Source organism: Botryllus schlosseri, chromosome 11 (assembly GCF_051294905.1).
Source record: "Botryllus schlosseri isolate E-star chromosome 11, Bs_hap1, whole genome shotgun sequence".
Taxonomy (NCBI): domain Eukaryota; kingdom Metazoa; phylum Chordata; class Ascidiacea; order Stolidobranchia; family Styelidae; genus Botryllus; species Botryllus schlosseri.
The window spans coordinates 1,895,328-1,915,544 of record NC_137246.1 but is presented as its reverse complement, the minus strand read 5'-3'; the positions used below and the strand labels follow the sequence as shown (position 1 = coordinate 1,915,544).

The 20,217-nt window shown below is 39.6% G+C and overlaps 3 protein-coding genes and 1 long non-coding RNA gene across 5 annotated transcripts in view; 3 read left to right on the top strand and 1 right to left on the bottom strand.

Moving 5' to 3' along the window:
* The window catches only part of LOC145449844 (uncharacterized), a 97,473-nt gene extending 85,765 nt beyond the window's left edge, over window positions 1–11,708 (top strand). The window contains exons 2-4 of one of the 2 annotated variants that reach the window (XR_013918364.1): window positions 8,956–9,417; window positions 9,964–10,023; window positions 11,000–11,708. This is a non-coding gene — a long non-coding RNA (uncharacterized LOC145449844). Of the gene's footprint in view, window positions 1–8,515; window positions 9,418–9,963; window positions 10,024–10,999 lie in introns of those variants that run through there. The other variant, XR_013918363.1, reaches the window with a different exon arrangement.
* The window catches only part of LOC145449835 (selenoprotein S-like), a 189,308-nt gene that overhangs the window by 86,378 nt on the left and 82,713 nt on the right, over window positions 1–20,217 (bottom strand). The gene's annotated exons all lie outside the window — the stretch shown is intronic.
* On the top strand, window positions 48–8,462 carry LOC145449890 (uncharacterized; the record flags this gene model as incomplete). The annotated part of the gene is made up of 2 exons (XM_080328329.1): window positions 48–531; window positions 749–8,462. Coding segments are annotated over 2 exons (774 nt in total), but the record flags the coding sequence as incomplete, so codon positions are not given.
* LOC145449945 (uncharacterized) lies at window positions 12,986–19,482 on the top strand. Its single transcript, XM_080328387.1, has one exon. The coding sequence runs from the start codon at window positions 17,017–17,019 to the stop codon at window positions 19,480–19,482; it is 2,466 nt and encodes an 821-aa protein (XP_080184513.1). The 5' UTR covers window positions 12,986–17,016.

The window sequence follows — 20,217 nt, the reverse complement described above, 5'->3', positions numbered from 1 at the left end:
GTAATCGATTACGATTACTAATCGCGATTACCACATGTCTGATTCATAGTGGCGTCAAAAGCCATAAATGTGATGTTTGTGGAAAGGTATTTGCTTTCAAAAGTAACCTCTATGAACACTTTGCTATACATTGTGGTATCAAACGCCATAAATGTGATGTTTGTGCAAAAGGATTTGTTGCCAAGAGTAATCTTGATAGTCACTTTACTATTCATACTGGTGTCAAAAGCCATAAATGTTATGTTTGTGGTAAAGGATTTGCTTTCAAAACTAACCTCAATGATCACTTGGCAGTACATTCTGGTGCCAAAAGCCATAACTGTGCAGTTTGTGGAAAAGGATTTGCTGCCAAGATTTGTCTCAATACTCACATTGCTATTCATGCTGGCGCCAAAATCCATAAATGTGATGTTTGTGGTAAACGTTTCACGCAAATGAACCATCTCATCACACACACATGGAAATGCACGTTGGTGTCGAAAGCAATAGATGTGACATTTGCGGCAAAGAATTTGCTTCAAAATTTGTCTTGAAGAGGCATCTTGATATTCATTCCGGTGTCAAAAGCCATAAATGTGCTGTTTGTGGAAAATACTTTGCTGAGAAAAGTAACCTCAATGCACACATGGCTACGCATGCTGGTGTCAAAAGCCATAAATGTGAATTTTGTGGAAAGGGATTTACTGTCAAGAGTAGTCTTAATTATCACATGGCTGTACGTGCTGATTTCAAAAGCCATAATGTGAAGTTTGTGGAAAAGGATTTCCTGTTAAGAGTAATCTCAATACTCACATGGCTATACATTGTGGTGTTCAAAGCCATAAATGTGATGTCTGTGGAAAGGGATTTGTTGTCAAGAGTAACCTCAATGCACACGTGGCCATACATTCTGGTTCCAAAAGTCATACATGTGAAATTTGTGGAAAGGGATTTGCTTTTAGAAGTCGTCTAAACACTCACATTGCTATTCATGCTGGTGTCAAGAGTCATAAATGTGATGTTGTGAGAGAAATTACCAATGGAAATGGGTTGACTTGAAAGACGCGTAGCGATGTTTGCTCAACTCCAAACCAATTCGAGTGATGTTTGTGAATGAAATATACTAAAATATCACGATCCCCCGCGGACAGGTATATTAATATTGATGTTGGTGTAATCGAGAAGTTATTATTGGGGTGTTTATGGGAAACAATTAGGTTGTTGAATCGTAGGATAAGCATGCAGTTGGAATGAATGGTCTTAGTATTTGTGGGAATAAATTGTGTTACTACCATGTATATCACTGCCATGTATATTCTGATATAGACATTCTTGGTGGTGGTATCAAAAGCTTCTCTTGTCTATGTGTAAGCTGATGGTAAAGCTCTCATTGTGTATCGCAACATATTCATTTTGTATCTTAATTTTAGTATGTTAAACATAATAAGATTTCAAATCTCGAGTGATTTCAAACATGTAAATGTTAAAGTGTCTGCCTTATAAGTGCTTTGGACTCAATTATTTCTAATGTGCGGTGTTATTGCGATGCTTAACACTTTAATCAAGGTACGAAATTCATCTCGGGTACAGTTCTTGTGCTCCTGTCTAATTTTACTACATTACATGTCACTGTAAATTGTAGCAGATTATATCGCAATTAATGTAGTAACTCTGAGGCTTAACTCTGAAGGTTAGATATTCGCCAGCACTATTGCAACGGTCAACTACCGGGTACCTTGTATATTTAATTTCCTGATAATCTTTTTGACACTGCTATTTATTGAGGTAATCAGGAAAGTCACCATTATTCGATAGACTCAAGGTGATACTATATTTTAATTCTCCATTGCAATGCCATTCCGCCACCTCACATTCTCCATATGCTAAAATTGTAATTGAAGTTACCGCGATACCGTTACCTTTTACATCTACCGAATTCATATCATTATACAACCAACGTCTTTTGTGAAATCGGCTTTCAGTTGACTCTGTAGCGTATTCATACTGATCCCTACACTTGTTTCTAGGTTATCTTGCTGCATTGCAGATCATCACCACCCAGTACTCGCAGCACTAGCTTCAGCGAAGGCAGCTAGTATTTTTAATCAATCCTCACAATTGATGTGCCTGTGAATGATAGGAGAAACCATCTCACTTATGTATGAAAAGGGAAGATTGAATATGAAATGTAAATACGTTGTGCGGTACTTGATTGTTAGAGTGCTCCGGTAGATACTGAAATATTTTACATTTGAAGTGGAACGTGATGCACTGCATTAATAGTAGTCTGTTCTGGTAAAATCAAGAGCTCATGAAGCTTAGATGAAATGATCCATCATCTGTGTGATTTTGGCGAAGTTCGTACTTGCACGTCAGTGTCAGGTTGCTCAATACATCTGCCCTTTTTCCGTGTCTTAGCCGAAAAGAGAAGTAACCGATTGTGGTGTTGATAATCGAAAATAGCTATTGTCTCCAATTTATTTCCCCACAATCCTTAAACAGACACTTGAAGTTTGTTATGATTTTTCTATCAAACTCCATGATTTATTTTATGTAGCACATGTCTCTGTAATGTTAGGTATTTCGTTTGTGGATTCACGTTTCATTTCGTTCTTCAGGACTTTATGATTAGTTACCAGTGACACTAATGTTCAGAATGCTCTTTGGAAGCATCAGTTGTTCCCGTTCTTTAATTTTGTGTTCTTGTTTTTTTCAGCACAGTCGTGACTGCAGTTTTTACCAATTCCTATGACTTATTTATTGCATGACTGGGCCTAACAAGGAAACGAAGACGGATGACCACTAGCATCAAAATGCCAAGGCTTTCAGCCTATCGTGGAGGGGAGATCATTATACTTCACTATCAGTTCACATCCAAGCAACGTTTATGCGGCTTTTTGAGATAACCTCAGCACATTTGAAGGCAAATTTGTTGCCGAATGGAATGCGAGCGCCATCTTTAAGCGCTTAACATGGACCATTAGCTAGATTGTACGAAATCGATGCTCCCAGTCACTCACTTATGGAACCACTAACTACCAGTTTCATGGTATCCACGAAGAAGAAGATGAATGCATCGGACGTTTCGCACATTGAGGGCTTCTTGATGTGAGGAATTCATGCTATGCTCATCCAGGGATTGTAAACAGCAGTAAAGACGCCCAGCAGGAAGGGATTCAAGGCTTGATATATGGCAAATAAAATCTGCAGTCAGTCCGAACAGCCAAAGACTCTACAGTTGTGGGAAATGCGGAATATTGATCCCCTGAAAGATTTTAAGTCCTTGGAAGCACTGTATATTCTACAAACCGAGATTAGTAGGTAAGACAGAATCATATCCGACAAGAATATTATTAACCCATTATATCCGGCAGACTCATTAATGAGCCCTGAGCGTATTTTCACGAACACGCTTTACTTAATCCCAAATTTCCTGGGTTGTTCTGGTCGTAGACAATTACAACTATTCCAGATGGATAGCTATTATCAATACGCATACGTCGAGCCTCAAATACCATATTATGCTATCGAGTAACCTGTTCAAAATGCAGATTGAATACATAAAAACGTTTCGCGCAAAATACAATTCGCCACGACATTCGCGGGAATGTGCGCGCGTGAGATAAACCAGCGCCCGTGACCTAAATCAGCGCATCTCCGAGACATCAAATTCGTTTGCAGATCTTTTCTCCTAACATGTGTTGGTTATGCCCATTGCCCGTCTATTGGAATACTTATAATCAAAAATTAGTCGCACAGAAGATTCTTCGAACTGGAAGTAAAAATATTTTACGAAATAATATGCGCGGGTTTTAGCAATGTATATTCTGTTGCTGTTGAAGATTACGCATATTGAATATTTTTGCTTTTCATACTAATACACCAATACTGCCATGATGTTGTTCAGCGAGCTACAAGATCTCCGCTATTCATATGACAGCAAATTTATGTCCGTAAATGGCTGCACTTCTGGTGAAAATGTTTCACGTCTTTCCCGTAGCAGCGAATAAAACGAAATGCACCGGCACATCAAAGCTCTGGTTGCGATTCTGGTATTGAAAGGTATTTTCGTGTCTGCTCGAGATTTCCGTCCACAACGCGCAGGTCATTTATGAAAATTTGACGACCAGCAAAGCCAATGGCATCAAATCCCGGTCCCATCTAATCAATGCACTTTCTTGATTCAAAGTATTTTATTCGTCCATGATTGACGAGAGAGGCAAGAAAATTCGGCGTAACTCTGTCAAAACAGTTGACCTATTTTCATTGCAGTGTGGGCGAGGAATATATTTGCAATAACTTCAGTTGCCAATGCTATAACGGTTTCTTACGTTTTTCCATGTGTTGGTGCTAGATGTGCTGGCTTGTTATTATTTCGATTTGCTGTTGTATTACACGTGTGATGCATTATTTCAGCACACGTGTGCTGCGATGCGCATGTCGTGACAGCTGGGTTTTCAAAATGCCTATTGGTTCAATAGACAGCCCTTGTCTCAAAGCGATTGTCTACATCACCATTATCGATAAAAGGCTTGCATAATATGACCTAATCTTTTTTTCAAATGCCCAGTAAAATATCAGTGAAACACTGTATTGTAGATTGCAGGTATGACTACCTGTCAATCCAACCACTATATTATCAGTTCTAGTTGTTGTACAAGAGCAAGGTGTGTTTTGACAAAGCACTATCTAGTACTTAGTAACTCGTTCAAAGCGAATATATACACCGGCGCGGTGAAATGAATCATTGAACGTCGTCGATACTAGAATAACTCGCGGCGCGTGTATGTGCGGCGAATGCGAGACGCCTGGCATCAATCGCGCTATATCCAACTGTAGCCATCGCTGTATCAGCGGTCGTTACACTCGATTGTATTATCGTAAGAACCTCACTCAGGTCATTTTAGAATCCTGATATCGATGTGAAATCAGTCAGGCGATGATTCTATCCCGAGCAGGTGACGTAGTCGCAAATTCAAAAATCAAATTCTCTTTTATTTTCAAAAAATTGAGAACACTTCTTGGTATAGGGGCATCACCTGTTTTTCTCTCGCTTTGAGAGTAGCTCAGTTGGTTAGGTGACTGTTTCACGATTACAGCGATATATTGGGTGTCGGTTCAAGTCCCGTGGTTCAGATTTTATGAACATTTTACTAAATGCATTGAAATTCGGACTTGAGGCCGGCCGTTCGAGTAGGGTTAAGCTCAAAATGCGCTCTCGTCCCGTTCAAATCTCGTCAACGCAATTAATATTGAATCTCATCAACGCCATCAATTATTATTGATCGATGATTGTTATTATACGCTTTTCCGTAGGTGGGGCGGAATCCTTAAACCAGGTCTATTTTCTGGCTAATTGTTCCTACGAATCTGGTTCAAGGGCTAATGTGGTTTAACTCGAAATGCTTTACAACTGGTTCTTCTCAAATCTGGTAAAAATATTCATGATATCTTAATCGGCCTACTTTGTATGTGAATTTATTCACAAAATTGCTGTAATAACTTGAAAGTAAAAATTCGCACTGGTCGCTATATACCATTATGTATAAGTAACTCCACCATGCCCGATGGTATGGTATGAACATTTTGATGTATCTCAGTTCAAGTTCATTCGTAAAATTTCATCACTTCAAAACAACACAAAACTGCAATACAATGAATGGTTTGAAGATGAAAAAAAACGACTAGGAGTAGTCTGAAGATCAGACAGCCACCTGGGCCTGGGCGATGTAAAGAGGGGGCATGCACACTAAACGGAAGTAAAAGCAGCTTATGTAAAGTTGCAAGTGACGGAAGGCGAGATCGATATGTCTGGTCGTGGTCCGGTAAATGGTGAGGTCGGACTAGTATGCACTCGGCAGAAATTTCTTGTATTTCGACTTGAATGTGGACATGTTCGAAGGTGGCTACTTGAAAGGTGCCGGGTGCGTCTTCTGGACTAATATGTATACAAATGTTGGTATGTTCCAGAAATATTTCAAGTTACGGTTGTACGGGGAATATTTTACACAGTCGTTATAACAATTTCACTCAAAAATATGATGGAAACTGATCCCAAAGCTAAACGGAACGTTTTTCAAGATTTCTAAATCTAAAGTTGAGAGAATTGGGTAGTTTTGAATGAAAAACTTGAGCACAAGGATAATGAATATTAGAACGCAACCACGCGAGTGAGTAGTGCAAAGCGACACCACGCAAATAACAAAAGACTTCATTACTGACCAGTCACCACCTCTGCTTATTGAGGAGTCAAGTGCCGTCTGAGCCAAGAGTATTAAAGTTGGCCGATCCAACGCTCCTGCTTATTACAAACTCGACATCCAACCATGCATCCTGCTACTTTGAAAAAGCACTTGGTCATTCAAGCCGGATGTACAATTAGTCTGGCAAGTGGCGACAGGGCAAAATGAAAGAATCGCACCAGCTTATAACCTCGAGACACAGCGACGGTGTATCCTATTTAATTTTTTTTACTTTGTCGTGAGTTGGAGAATCATTCTCAGTAGCAGCAATGCACGGCAGTGTTTTATAGATGTTTGCATTCGTAAAAAACATTCTCATGTATGCATAGGTGCGGAGCGGATCGATAAATTTTCTGGTCCGGCTCCGAACCGGCTGTTCAATTATCTGGTCCAGCTCCGATCCGGCTCCGGCCGTATCAGGGAAAAGTACTGATCCGGCTCCGGTCAAAAATGTAAAAGTCCAGCCAAAAATCCGTCTCTACACAGTACGGGGGGTTCCGTGAATTTATAAATATGCCACGTTTATTTTCGCACTGGCTTGGCGGTTACTTGCGTGTGGTTGGTTGGTCGTTATTCAGTTATAAAAGTCATGCTCATCCATAGATATTCTGGCCATATCCAAAAAGTAGTGATCCGGCTCCAATCCGGCTCTGGCCGTAACTGAAAAAATACTGATCCGGCTCCGATCCGGTCCGGCCCGGCCAAAATTTGAAAAATTTGGTCAGATATCCAATCCGGCTCTGGTCCATGCTCCGCACTAGTATGCATTCATGATTGAACCAGCACATATTTTCGAAAGAACTCCTGAAGAAATGGTGGTAACATGGGGAATGTACCGAGAAAGTACAACCTCGAACAGATGGGTGTCAGAAATTTGGCAGCATGTTAAGAAGCGATGGGGGTGAGGACTGCTCAAGAATTCTTTTACCTATGTAGATCAGTGTTTCTCAAACTTTTTCCTATCGCGTACCATCAACTTATTTTCACCAGGTGGCGTACCGTACCACCTGCACTACTTATATTACTTGAATGCCTCAGTGTGTATCGGTAATTCCTGTTTGTACCGTACCACACAACCAATGGAAAGCAAGAAATCACCATTTAATGAGACAACTGCAACTGTCTCTTATGCAGAAACTCGACAATTTGAGGTATAACAGTACTCACAGCACTCTTTTGTGCACCACCTAAATATCTCCCTCATACCACAGTTTGAGAACCACTGTTGTATATCGAGCATATCATATATAGAGTGCAGTACCCGTTTAATTGCTGTATTCCAGTGGTTCTCAACCTTTTTTTAGACACGCCCCCTTTATGATGGTAAAATATTTCACGCCCCCCTTATCGTCATACCACTAAATCCAACCGGGATGCTAGCAACCCCAACAGATTGTTTGATGGCATGGAAGGATATGACCGTTGGTGAGATAATTAAAAAATATGAAATTCGGTCTATAGAGAAACTGGCGTGAATAGGAGGTAAATCGTGCAAAGCGCGAACAATTTTTTCAGTTGACTGCTTCTTCGCGCCCCCCTTCAGATGCTTTCACGCCCTCCCGGTTGAGAACCACTGCTGTATTCTCTTCGTCACAGTTAATTTTGTGCTCTTTGTTTTTCTAAACCGCTGACATCAGGGATGTCTTACATACGGCCCGCAGTCCGTGATCTGTGCACCAGGCTGCATGTGGGGCAATTCTGAGTAAATGAAAAAAATGTGTTTATAATCTAGCTAATTTCTTTCAAGTTCGACATTTTAATGAATAATACTTTTACGTAAATAACCACTCATGATAGGAAGTGTTGAACACATATCGCATCATAACCACCATAAGTAAATGTGGCAATTTACCTCCATTCACTATTAGTTACAAGCAGATCCAGATCATCAGCAAATTTTGAGAAAGCAAAGTAGTTTGAACTCGTCCACAGTTTACTGGAAAAGGATGCAAAACATTCTCACAGTGAAAAACAAAAAGACAGAGTTGGAGATGACATAATTTGACTGAATTGGCCCGTATGCGATCAAGAGGTTTGAATTCGGAAGAAAACCCAAATCGAGTTTGACATCACTGCTTTACATCTTGTCACAAAATTTTGAGAAAGCAGAAAAGTTAGAACTCACTTCTCACGGCGAAGGAAACGCCAATGTAAAACCGCTATGTGCAAGTTACAGAGAGAATATAATGGCTGAACAAAGACTGTATTTATATCCTCTCCTTTGCCACCAAGTTAGTGCCTCTTAACCAGTGGCGTAGACAGGGGGGGGGGTAATCGGTGTCCGATACCCCCCCGTTTCCAAGCTCGAAATACCCCCTGTCTTACATATATTTCCATTGATCTAATATTTCTTGTTCTAATTCGATAATTCCCTAATTGCCGCACGGCATCGTCACGCCATCGATCAATCAGACAATGCAGTGCGGTGATGCCTTTTTCTCATAATGTTCTCTCGTCTACGGAAGCCCGAAAAACGCATCTCGCATGGCTCTCCCGTCTCATCAGAACGATATTATCCAGTTTCAGAACCAGAAGTCACAGTAACAATAACACTCGCATTGAAATTTCGATACCGCGCGAGTTGGTTTTCGTGTTTGACAGTATATTGTCAACAAACGTTTAGGGTGGAGGCCAAAAATATAGATCAAATAAAAGATCTGGGGATTTTGCACGTTGCTGGATTTTCTGCGGACCAGAAAGGTAGATTAGTAAGATTCTGCCAGGACCGACTGAGTATAGACTGCTGCTTCTTGATCCAGGTCGCCACCAGGATTAAAGTCTAGATTAAGGTACACAAGCATATAAATTTGGCGAGGTTTGTAATAGTTATGTCATTGTAGATTGAAATTGCTTATCTGAGGCTCATTATAAAGATAGTGAATATTGCATGTTAGCGATATTTTGTTACCGGTACTCAATTGTGCTTCTCCTCATTGACTGATGATCATGTTATTACAGAATGTTTAATGATAATTGCATACAAACTATGTAATAAACGAGTTCTGCCGTTGTCTTGCATTGGAAACAATCAACCAAGCCGTGAAATGCCACATCACCAAACATGGCAAAAAACAGAACAGCAATTGAAGGTTGCTTCAAAGCAAGAGAAAGTCTCAAAACTGAAAATGAGAAATGACAGAAGGCCTTCAGAACATTCAATGGTATCTGACCCGGTGACGGTGCTATTTATTGCAAGGTAAGTTTGTAGACATTAATTATATCCATAATATGGCGCTTATCAGTAAATTAATGGTTAAAGCTGTCATGCCAGCAGAGGTTCAGCCATTTGAACATCATTTTGAAAGTGATTCCACCATATTGTCTGTAGTTACTGCAGAAAATCAATCATGTAAGTTATTTTGCGAGAGAGTAATGAGAACTTGTTCGATACATTGACTACATCAAGAAATGTTCCCCATGATGAAGATCGGTTCGTGTCAGAGGCAACTCTTCTCGTTATTTTCATCACTACTTTTTGCTAACATCAATTACAAGTGTAGATGTATATTATATCAATTTCTTACCCGGTGGTGTATTGAAGGGAACGCATTCACAATATCAAACGTTCTTGTCATACATTCAGCGATTTTTAATGAGATTTTTTGCTCGTCGTCAAATGATCGGTTTCAGTATTTTTCACCATCACTAGCAAATATGCATGTGCAATTGTGCATTGTACATGTGTAAACATACGTAGGCCTATAGCCTCAAATCCTTCTGAAACATTCACATTTTTTTTCAGAAACAAGCTACATGGAATCGCAGTCAACATACGTGACAAAGACGAGTGATCTGCCACCTGGTATGTAGCTTCTACTCATTTGGATTTCAAGTCGAGTTGATATTTTAAAATATACAATCTTGCAGTTTCGGAGGGTTTGGCAAACTTTTGCTCCACTGCCCCAACCATTGTTATGTAAAAATTCTCCACTTTGTACTTAGTTTTCTAGTGAAGTGTATTTGCGAACGATAGAGTTGGAAATGGTGTTTGACTGCTCGAAAGATTGCTGATTACCAGTGCAATGCACATAGTTACAATCCTGTAACAATTGATATAAGATGGTGTACAATGGAGCCTGACCGATTATATCGCTTTGCCGATAATATAGACTCGATATCACTCTTTGAAAGAATTATTGGTATCGGCCATTGGAAATGAATATATATGGGCAGTTTTCGTGAGGTCACAGCATGGTGATAGGAACTCCATGAACTATAATCTTTTACCACTAGACTGAGAATATTGATATATTTCACATATATTACACTCTACAGGTGTCCTGATACAGCCTTTCTAGTTTATTTCCTGTCCAAGTATCGCATTGGCTGTAAAGCTGTTCAAATAGATGCCCTGAAGTTTTTCAAATGCGCATTTTAAGGCATTCCACACCATTTGAATATGGCTATAGTGGTTATCGGTGAAGGAGTTAGATATTGGTTTTATCGGTATCGGCCCAAAACTCCAATATCAGTCGGGCTCTAGTATACAAATACAATACAATGAAAACTACCAATTCTGCACTTTGTGATCAGCTGGTTGCAGAATACAAGTTTTTAATGACTAGAGACTGACCGATTATTGGTTCACCGCTCATATCGAATGGATACCACACTTGGAAAGAGATATTGATATCAGGCAGTAGAGGAAAAAATATCAGCCAACAAGGCAAAGAGAATTTCCAAATGATTTCTTTGTGATTGGCTTCCTAATACAAGTTTTAGTTTAATCATAGGTTACCACCTCATCGCAGAGTCAATATGAACTTCTTTTAATTCAGAAAAACAATGAGCTGAGAATTAAACTGATGGTGTCCAATATTGAGGACCTCAAAGAAAGAAAAGACATGAGAGACGAAGAATGATATTTCAGAAAGCAAGAATTCGAAATGCGTATTGAAGAACATGCGATAAAAATGGCAAAATATAGATTAGAACTTGGACAATTGAGGAATTAGTGACATATGTAATGCAATATTTCTTTGTTCAATTATGTCAAGTTATCTAAATAGCCGAATACCGGTACGCATTTTCTGAAAAGCAACATTTCTTTATAATATTTCATTGTGCCTGCCTGCCAGGTGTTCCTCGCCTTAGGCAACTTGGATTTTCTGTGCGCAGAGACCATGTCAGCACTGCGCATTTGCGCAAGTGAGTAGATTAGAGGGAACATTGCTTATAGGTATTATCGACGGTGCACATTTTTTGAAATGCAACATTTCTTTATAATATTTCATTGTGTCTGCCAAGTGTTCCTCGCCTTATAGGTATTGTCGACGGTGCAAATATTTCGGTACATATTTTCAATTCATATTTGTCAATTTGAATACAAATAATGGGACACCCGCTCTTTGTTTATTATCTACAGTGCAATTGTAGTTGAATCTTTCATTCCACGAAGTCATGCACATTTCATTCTCTTTATTATTTTTACACCAGCACGGTTTACTGTGTTCGTTAAAATTTTAAAATAAACATAATTAGTAGAAATATGTGTTGATCTTATTTTCAAGATAGGCTATTGCGTCATTGTATCCAACTTCTGATGTTATATCCGTAGCTTCCTCGGGAGGAACTGCAATATCAGGAACTGGCTCATTGGTTTTTGTAGCAAAATTGTGCAAACATATTGTTGCAATGATTGCCAGGATGGTGTTTTCGATTTGCATTCGCATAGGATTTAGCAACATCTGGAAACGCTGTTTGAGAACGCCGAAGCATTGCTCGATCAGCACGCGTGTCTTTGAGTGCATATAGCTGTATTTTTTTTTCTGGTGCAGCCTGTGGATTTGTTAATGGAGTCATCGGGTACATTTTTAGAGCATAGAGCCTCTGTCTCCCAGCAAAATCCCATTGTATTTTTTCTGGCCGCGCTTGTATTTTAATCTGGAATTTGAAAAAGTTCTTGAGTCATGAGTCTTGAGCCATCTCACAACAGCATTAGTCACTACCGGTATTCTCTTGGCATTGCAGTCCATTTGACAGTCCGAAGAAAAATATCCTTTCCTGCAACGATAAGCTTTTCTGGTACAGAGTCACCCGGGGACTTTATTGGGATATGGGTACCATCAATGCAACCGATGACAGTTGAAACTCCACCTATGTCAAAGAAATCACTCTTTGTTTGTAACAAATCATCCAATCGTGGGATAAATTTTCTCTATTCTCTGATAATGCCCGAGAAATGCAGTGGATGATTCGGCGTGCAGTTGTCCGGCTGCCACCAATCAAGTCAGCATCTGTTTGTTGAAAATGACCGTAGCAAAAAATCGGAGAGCACAGAGTAATTGCATCATGGAGTGCAAAGCTTGGCACCGTACATCCAACCAGCATGGGCTGTCTTTAATCATGTCCAATAGAATTACCGTAGCTCCCTTGTAAAATCTGTAGCGGTCAACGAATTCATTTTCTGGGTATTTTACAAATGAGTCCGATATGTTTGCCAAGTAATGCCTGGGCATGACAATTGTATTCTAGTCGTCCGAACTGCCATCTACGTTGTCCAAAATATCCATACTACAGACAGTAATAACAACAGTACCAGTTTGCAATGCCGTCTTTAGAACTTATAACTGTGAATAAACTACAGAGTAATATGCATTAAAGCTGCAAAGTGGCTTCAAATCAATTTCATAAGTCTACCTAGGAAACGATGGCATTCATAGCACATGACCAAAATCGACGACATTTCCAATCAGCATTGCCAAAGCATAATATTTACTACGAAGTCGATGGGTTGACATGGCAACTTCCACGGATCACTACATTTTGCGTCATTTTGACGCAATAGCGTCATACATCCTGGATTTGTAGATCTACTAACTTCGCACGAACATCCAATGTTTTGGCGTGCGGATCATCTACTTCTAAATCGGGAGATCTTGGAACTCGCAGATTAAGCGAAAATCCAGGATGTTTTTACTCAGCTTTTTGGCCTCCACCCTTAGAACATGCGCGCTAGGCTTGTATCATTAGAGATAGCAGATCCCTACAGTACTAAAACGGATCGTACTAATCAAATGTTCTGTATGGAATCTATTATGTATTGATCCAATTTGCGATCATTTAGTTCGGCTGTTGTGTGTGGGTTTCCAGATCTCCAGCTGTTTCGTGTCTCGGGCCTCTGGCGCATCTGCTGACTGTCCTGTTATAACGCGCTTGGCCAGTAGTAAAACATTGGAGGCTAGGATAATTAGGCCGCTCTGTGACTCGCGGCGCGTGATAGTGCTACTCGATGTGCTATTGTAATAACCAGAAGTTATAGTCTTGGCCTCGACAATTCGCAATTGTCACTTCTACACCGCAAACGCGTTTAGGAATGCATTTTGATCGCGAGCCTAAGCCTGCGCCAGGCCACTGTTATTCATGTGATGCAATCGCACAAGCTCGAGCGGTAATTGGTCTTTACCATCTCCAGCTCCACACACCAAAAATACTACACCATCTTGGCAGACAGTAAAAATCATATTGGTTTAAAACAAAATCAATCCAGATTGTTTGTATCAAACGGCAACAGACTATAATTCATTTGCGTGTCTTCACTGTTCGAGTGTTCGTCTTTGAGCGCAAAATGGAGAGATCTTCCGCTGTGCTGTAATACGATCTGCGCGCACTTTCTTGATTACATCCTCGCTTTGGTAATTAAGGTCAAGATACCTCGCTGTCATCGAAATTTGTTTGCTACTTCCATCTGATCTGACATCTGATACATTGTGATTTGCGAGGTGATCATCGATCACCTGCTGCGTTGAGTCATGATTCGAGCGCGCATTGTATCAAAATCCGCGCGCATGAAACTAGCTGTCGGCAAATAGTAGATTAAATAAAGCTAACCGCGACGCATAAAGTTGGAAATGGTTACGCACGATGGTTAGTCCCGAGTTTTCTCGGGCGTCCCGAGTTTTCGATCAAGTGGCGTTATCTGTTGCATCATAATCCGAAAACGCGTTACAGGCTGTCTGTTGTTAATTTGTTGAATGAAGCAGCAGCCTGCTGATAACGATACTGCCACTACAATAGCTAAAGCCTAGAATTATCATCATCGCGAAATGAAAGTCGAGTCCAATTCGTACGGCACAGCTAAGAAATGGATTACATCAGAATATTGATATCGCTCGGCAATGGCGGGCACATAATTCTTTGATTGTTTAGTGAAGCCATTACCAAAAGTCGGTACGGTCATTATCGAAAATATTCGTGCGCAGGAACGGTACGCAGTGTACGCAATTTTTATAGATATAGTTATCTATAGTTTGTTCAGGTTTGCTAAATCATGAGATTAACACTAACTTTATGCGCTGCGATCAACCGGTTTCCTGAATCCTGGGTTGAGAAATCCTGACGAACGCGATAATCGACTTTATTGCTAATCCAACTTTATTATCTCCGCCCTGAATTTACGAATTGACCGATGTACTCCCGAAATGCTTCGCGAACTTAAATCGGGAAATGCACCATTGTTTTAATCATCAAACAATTGCCGCGATGCGAGTTGGTCAACGCGAAGCAAGAAACCGCTATAGACAATTACTGATTGGCTGCGCGATTTCGCGTTTGTAATCATCATTATTGTCTGCTTGAAGTATTCGAGAGTTGTCGTGTGTTACTTGCAAGGCCAGTGTGTAGTGTATTTCATTGGTCACACTGGTCACTGGGCATGGGCATTGCGCGTGAATAACATTGATACAACTGCAGATTCCGTCAGACGGACTGGTAGAGCAGGCCGCAGTTACACTTCAAATGATCTAGCCATTTTAAGATTCCATTAAAGAACTCGACTGCACGGTTTGATATTAACCCTTACGAGGTGGGGCCATATTTTGCAGAATTGACCTTCACTTTTCAAATTCTCACCGTGACCCCACCAGGTCTTGAATCTGGGCCGTTCCAGATAAAAGTGGGCGGAGTATAACCCTCTACCGATTCCACCCTTGATCGACACCCCATGACATGTCTGAGATTTTTTAATAAGTTTAAATAAACAAGCTTTCCCCCCAAAAAATCTCTCTCTCTCTCAATTTTCAAGGCTGACCCTCAGGATGGCGTCAGAGAGAGGAATGTGATGCTTCAGTGCGTAGCCACTGTTGCCTAGTTTCAAACAAGCCGTCAACCATGGTTGTAAACCGCGCGGTTCGTCAGATATCGAAAAATGGAAAATACATATAAAATTTACAAATGGGCGTGGTCAGTGAGTGGTCATCAAGGTCAAGTTCATGATCAAGACTCAATCGGCCCCTACAGTCCGTTTTATGGCATAAAACAACGCGATATGCCTTCTTTTGTCATATCCAACCATTTGCAGGCATAGTAAACCTGTTTATGACTCATATGCCGACTGAATTTGCATTTGAACTTGACCTAGATCTTGAAAATCACTGAAGCGTGACCAAAATTTACAAATCCCCCTCAGACAACTCTCCAGAAAATGTTTTGATGTTTGAAACGGTGAAAATTTACACAGAAAACCGTACGTGTCGACTTCTGATGTTCTGGCAGATTTTCCGACAATATTTCCCACTCGGAAAATATCCGGAAGTTTTAGGTGATAACCATATTTTATTTTATTTTTAATTTTTTGTTTATTTTTATAAACTAAAATTTTTGAGTAAGGTACCAAATACATCGGAAAAGTCTCAGCTTTTCAAAAAACGTAGTACCCGATGTCTAGGGCGTGTCAACATGGAGAAATCGGTGTCGGAGACATGCCATATCATATATGATACGCCCACCTTGTAAGGGTTAATGAGTGCAAGGCCGGTATTAAAACGTCACGCGAATGGTTTAACTCTGCAGTACATCAGCAGCATGCAGTAAAGTGCGTTTTCGTACGACGATGACGTCATCGATATGGAACAATTGTGACGTCACAGAACTTCGCCACCTCGTAAAAAAATAGAAGTCGGCGCCTATGATTACATTCGTATATATATCATAGCCACGAGAGATTACATGCACCAACCATCGTACAATTTATTTCTCTTATCTTTATTCACATTCACACGAATCAAAAATGTCTTATCGGGTTTTCACTTCAGGGAATTAGGTAATATTTTATAACACTCCTCATTGATCACTATTAAATTCCGTTAACAATATATTTCGTTAAACCGGTTAATAGCTGCATTCAATCAGTCTGTCATCAAATTTTTGCTATTTTCGCTGTTTGCGAATAAGGATGCTTTAAGAATAGAGACCTTACTATCTTAAATTGGAAAGTAAATCATTACATTTAAAATCGTAGGCATGGATTTTAACAGGATCGGCTCGCATGCGATTAGAAAGTTTGAATTCATGAACCAAATTGAGTTTGACAACACTGCTTTATATCTCATCTCAGCTGCTCAACTTTGCACAATGCACATTATTTATTTTCTCTTCACCATGCCGGTGATGATGCGTAAGTCATTACTATGCCACAGAAATTGGTATTATGCTGAATGTTATATATATTTGAAAAATATCTTGTATATTCTAACGTTCGTAGTCTGTACTTGAAAGTATATGTTTCACTGTTTTGTTCAAATTTCATTTTATATTTATACTGATGTGCTTCTCCATGGCCATTCTATCATGAAACTCGACCATATCATTATGGCAATGTATCAATGTATCGCTCTATTGTGATGATATCAAGTGACAAAATTTGATGCAACCACCATGATTGTATGTTACAGCCAGTTCTACAAAATTTATCGATGCTTTTATATAGATCAATATCTAGTCAAGTCTCTCGAGAAACTTTATATATTTAGCTTATTGGTCATTTTGAGAAGAATCAAGGTAACCAATTCATATTCCAATGCATACTAATGCCAAAAGTCATGAATGTGAAGTTTGTGGCAAAGGATTTACTTTCAAGAGTTACCTCAACACTCATTTTGCCATACATGCTGGTGTCAAAAGCCATAGATGTGATGTTTGTGGAAAAGGATTTACTGCCAAGAGTAGTCTAAATACTCACTCTGCTATTCATGCTGGCGTCAAACGCCGTAAATGTGAAGTTTGTGGAAAAGTCTTTGCTGCCAAGAGTAGTCTCGATACTCACTTTGCTATTCATACTGGTATCAAAAGCCATAAATGTGGTATTTGCGGAAAAGGATTTGCTTTCAAAAGTAATCTGAATACTCACATTGCTATTCATACTGGCGTCAAAAGCCATAAATGTGATGTTTGTGGAAAAGAATTTGCTGTCAAAAGTCGTCTAAATAATCACATTGCTACTCATACTGGTGCCAAAAGCCATAAATGTGATGTGTGTGAAAGAGGATTTACTTTCAGGGGTAATCTCATTCGTCACATTGCCATCCATGCTGGCATCAAAAGCCATAAATGTGAAGTTTGTGGAAAAGTCTTTGCTGCCAAGAGTGATCTCGATACTCACTTTGCTATTCATACTGGTATCAAAAGCCATAAATGTGGTATTTGCGGAAAAGGATTTGCTGTCAAAAGTAATCTGAATACTCACATTGATATTCATGCTGGCGTCAAAAGCCATAAATGTGATGTTTGTGGAAAAGAATTTGCTGTCAAAAGTCGTCTAAATAATCACATTGCTACTCATGCTGGTGTCAAAAGCCATAAATGTGATGTTTGTGGAAAAGGATTTACTTTCGAAGGTAGTCTCACTACTCACATTGCTATTCATACTGGTGCCAAAAGCCATAAATGTGATGTGTGTGAAAGAGGATTTACTTTCAGGGGTAATCTCATTCGTCACATTGCCATCCATGCTGGCATCAAAAGCCATAAATGTGAAGTTTGTGGAAAAGTCTTTGCTGCCAAGAGTAATCTCGATACTCACTTTGCTATTCATACTGGTATCAAAAGCCATAAATGTGGTATTTGCGGAAAAGGATTTGCTGTCAAAAGTAATCTGAATACTCACATTGATATTCATGCTGGCGTCAAAAGCCATAAATGTGATGTTTGTGGAAAAGAATTTGCTGTTAAAAGTCGTCTAAATAATCACATTGCTACTCATGCTGGTGTCAAAAGCCATAAATGTGATGTTTGTGGAAAAGGATTTACTTTCGAAGGTAGTCTCACTACTCACATTGCTATTCATACTGGTGCCAAAAGCCATAAATGTGATGTGTGTGAAAGAGGATTTACTTTCAGGAGTAATCTCATTCGTCACATTGCCATCCATGCTGGCATCAAAAGCCATAAATGTGAAGTTTGTGGAAAAGTCTTTGCTGCCAAGAGTAATCTCGATACTCACTTTGCTATTCATACTGGTATCAAAAGCCATAAATGTGGTATTTGCGGAAAAGGATTTGCTATCAAAAGTAATCTGAATACTCACATTGATATTCATGCTGGCGTCAAAAGCCATAAATGTGATGTTTGTGGAAAAGAATTTGCTGTCAAAAGTCGTCTAAATAATCACATTGCTACTCATGCTGGTGTCAAAAGCCATAAATGTGATGTTTGTGGAAAAGGATTTACTTTCGAAGGTAGTCTCACTACTCACATTGCTATTCATACTGGTGCCAAAAGCCATAAATGTGATGTGTGTGAAAGAGGATTTACTTTCAGGAGTAATCTCATTCGTCACATTGCCATTCATGCTGGCGTCAAAAGCCATAAATGTGAAGTTTGTGGAAAAGTCTTTGCTGCCAAGAGTAGTCTCGATACTCACTTTGCTATTCATACTGGTATCAATAGCCATAAATGTGGTATTTGCGGAAAAAGATTTGCTGTCAAAAGTCATCTAAATACTCATTTTGCTATTCATGCTGGCGTCAAAAGCCATAAATGTGCTGTTTGTGGAAAAGGATTTGTGGACAAGAGCAATCTCAATGCACACGTGGCCATACATGGTGGTGCCAAAAGCCATAAATGTGATGTTTGTGGAAAAGTATTTACTTTCAGGAGTAATCTCATTCGTCACATTGCCATTCATGCTGGCGTCAAAAGCCATAAATGTGAGGTTTGTGGAAAAGTCTTTTCTGCCAAGAGTAGTCTCGATACTCACTTTGCTATTCATACTGGTATCAATAGCCATAAATGTGGTATTTGCGGAAAAGCATTTGCTGTCAAAAGTTGTCTAAATACTCACATTGCTACTCATGCTGGTGTCAAAAGCCATAAATGTGATGTTTGTGGAAAAGTATTTACTTTCAGGAGTAATCTCATTCGTCACATTGCCGTTCATGCTGGCGTCAAAAGCCATAAATGTGAGGTTTGTGGAAAAGTCTTTGCTGCCAAAAGTAGTCTCGATACTCACTTTGCTACTCATGCTGGCGTCAAAAGCCATAAATGAGATGTTTGTGGAAAAGACTTTGCCGACAGGAGTAACCTCAATGGACAAGTTGCTAAACATACTGGTATCAACAGCCATAAATGTGATGTTTGTGGAAAGGGATTTGCTTCAAAAAGTGACCTCACTGAACACTTGGCTATACATTTTGGTGTCAAAAGCCATAAATGTGATGTATGTGGAAAGGATTTGCTGCCAAGAGTAGTCTCAATACTCACATTGCTGTTCATGCTGGCGTCTAAAGCCTTGAATGTGATGTTTTTTTGGTAACGGATTCATTGCAAAATCATCCGTAGCACAGCAGCATGATATTTATCCTGGTGTAAAAAAGGATAAATGTACTATATGCGGGAAATACTTCACATTCAGGATTAGTCTCAATGCTCATATTTCTGTGCAGCGAAAAGCCATAAATGTTATATTTGCGTGAGAAAAATGTATCAAAAAACGGTTTCCTCAAGAGACACATTGCTATGCACGCTGGTGTCAAAATAAGTAGGTGTGTTACTTTTGGGACTTCATTCGCTGCTCATCCTTACTAACATCAGATTATTTTGATATACACGCCGGTGTCTTACTCCATATATGCAGGAAAATGTGCTGGATATAGTATTCTGATGATTCTTGTTGATATGCAATATGCATGCTGGTGTCAAAATCTATTATATGTTTTGAGAAATATCAAACGGAAATGAGTTGTCTCAAAAGTTATATAGCGATGTATGCTCGACTCTAAAC

What these genes read in the sequence shown, in the direction of transcription:
- LOC145449945 (XM_080328387.1), top strand. Translation starts at nt 17,017, where the DNA reads ATGCATACTAATGCCAAAAGTCATGAATGTGAAGTTTGTGGCAAAGGA.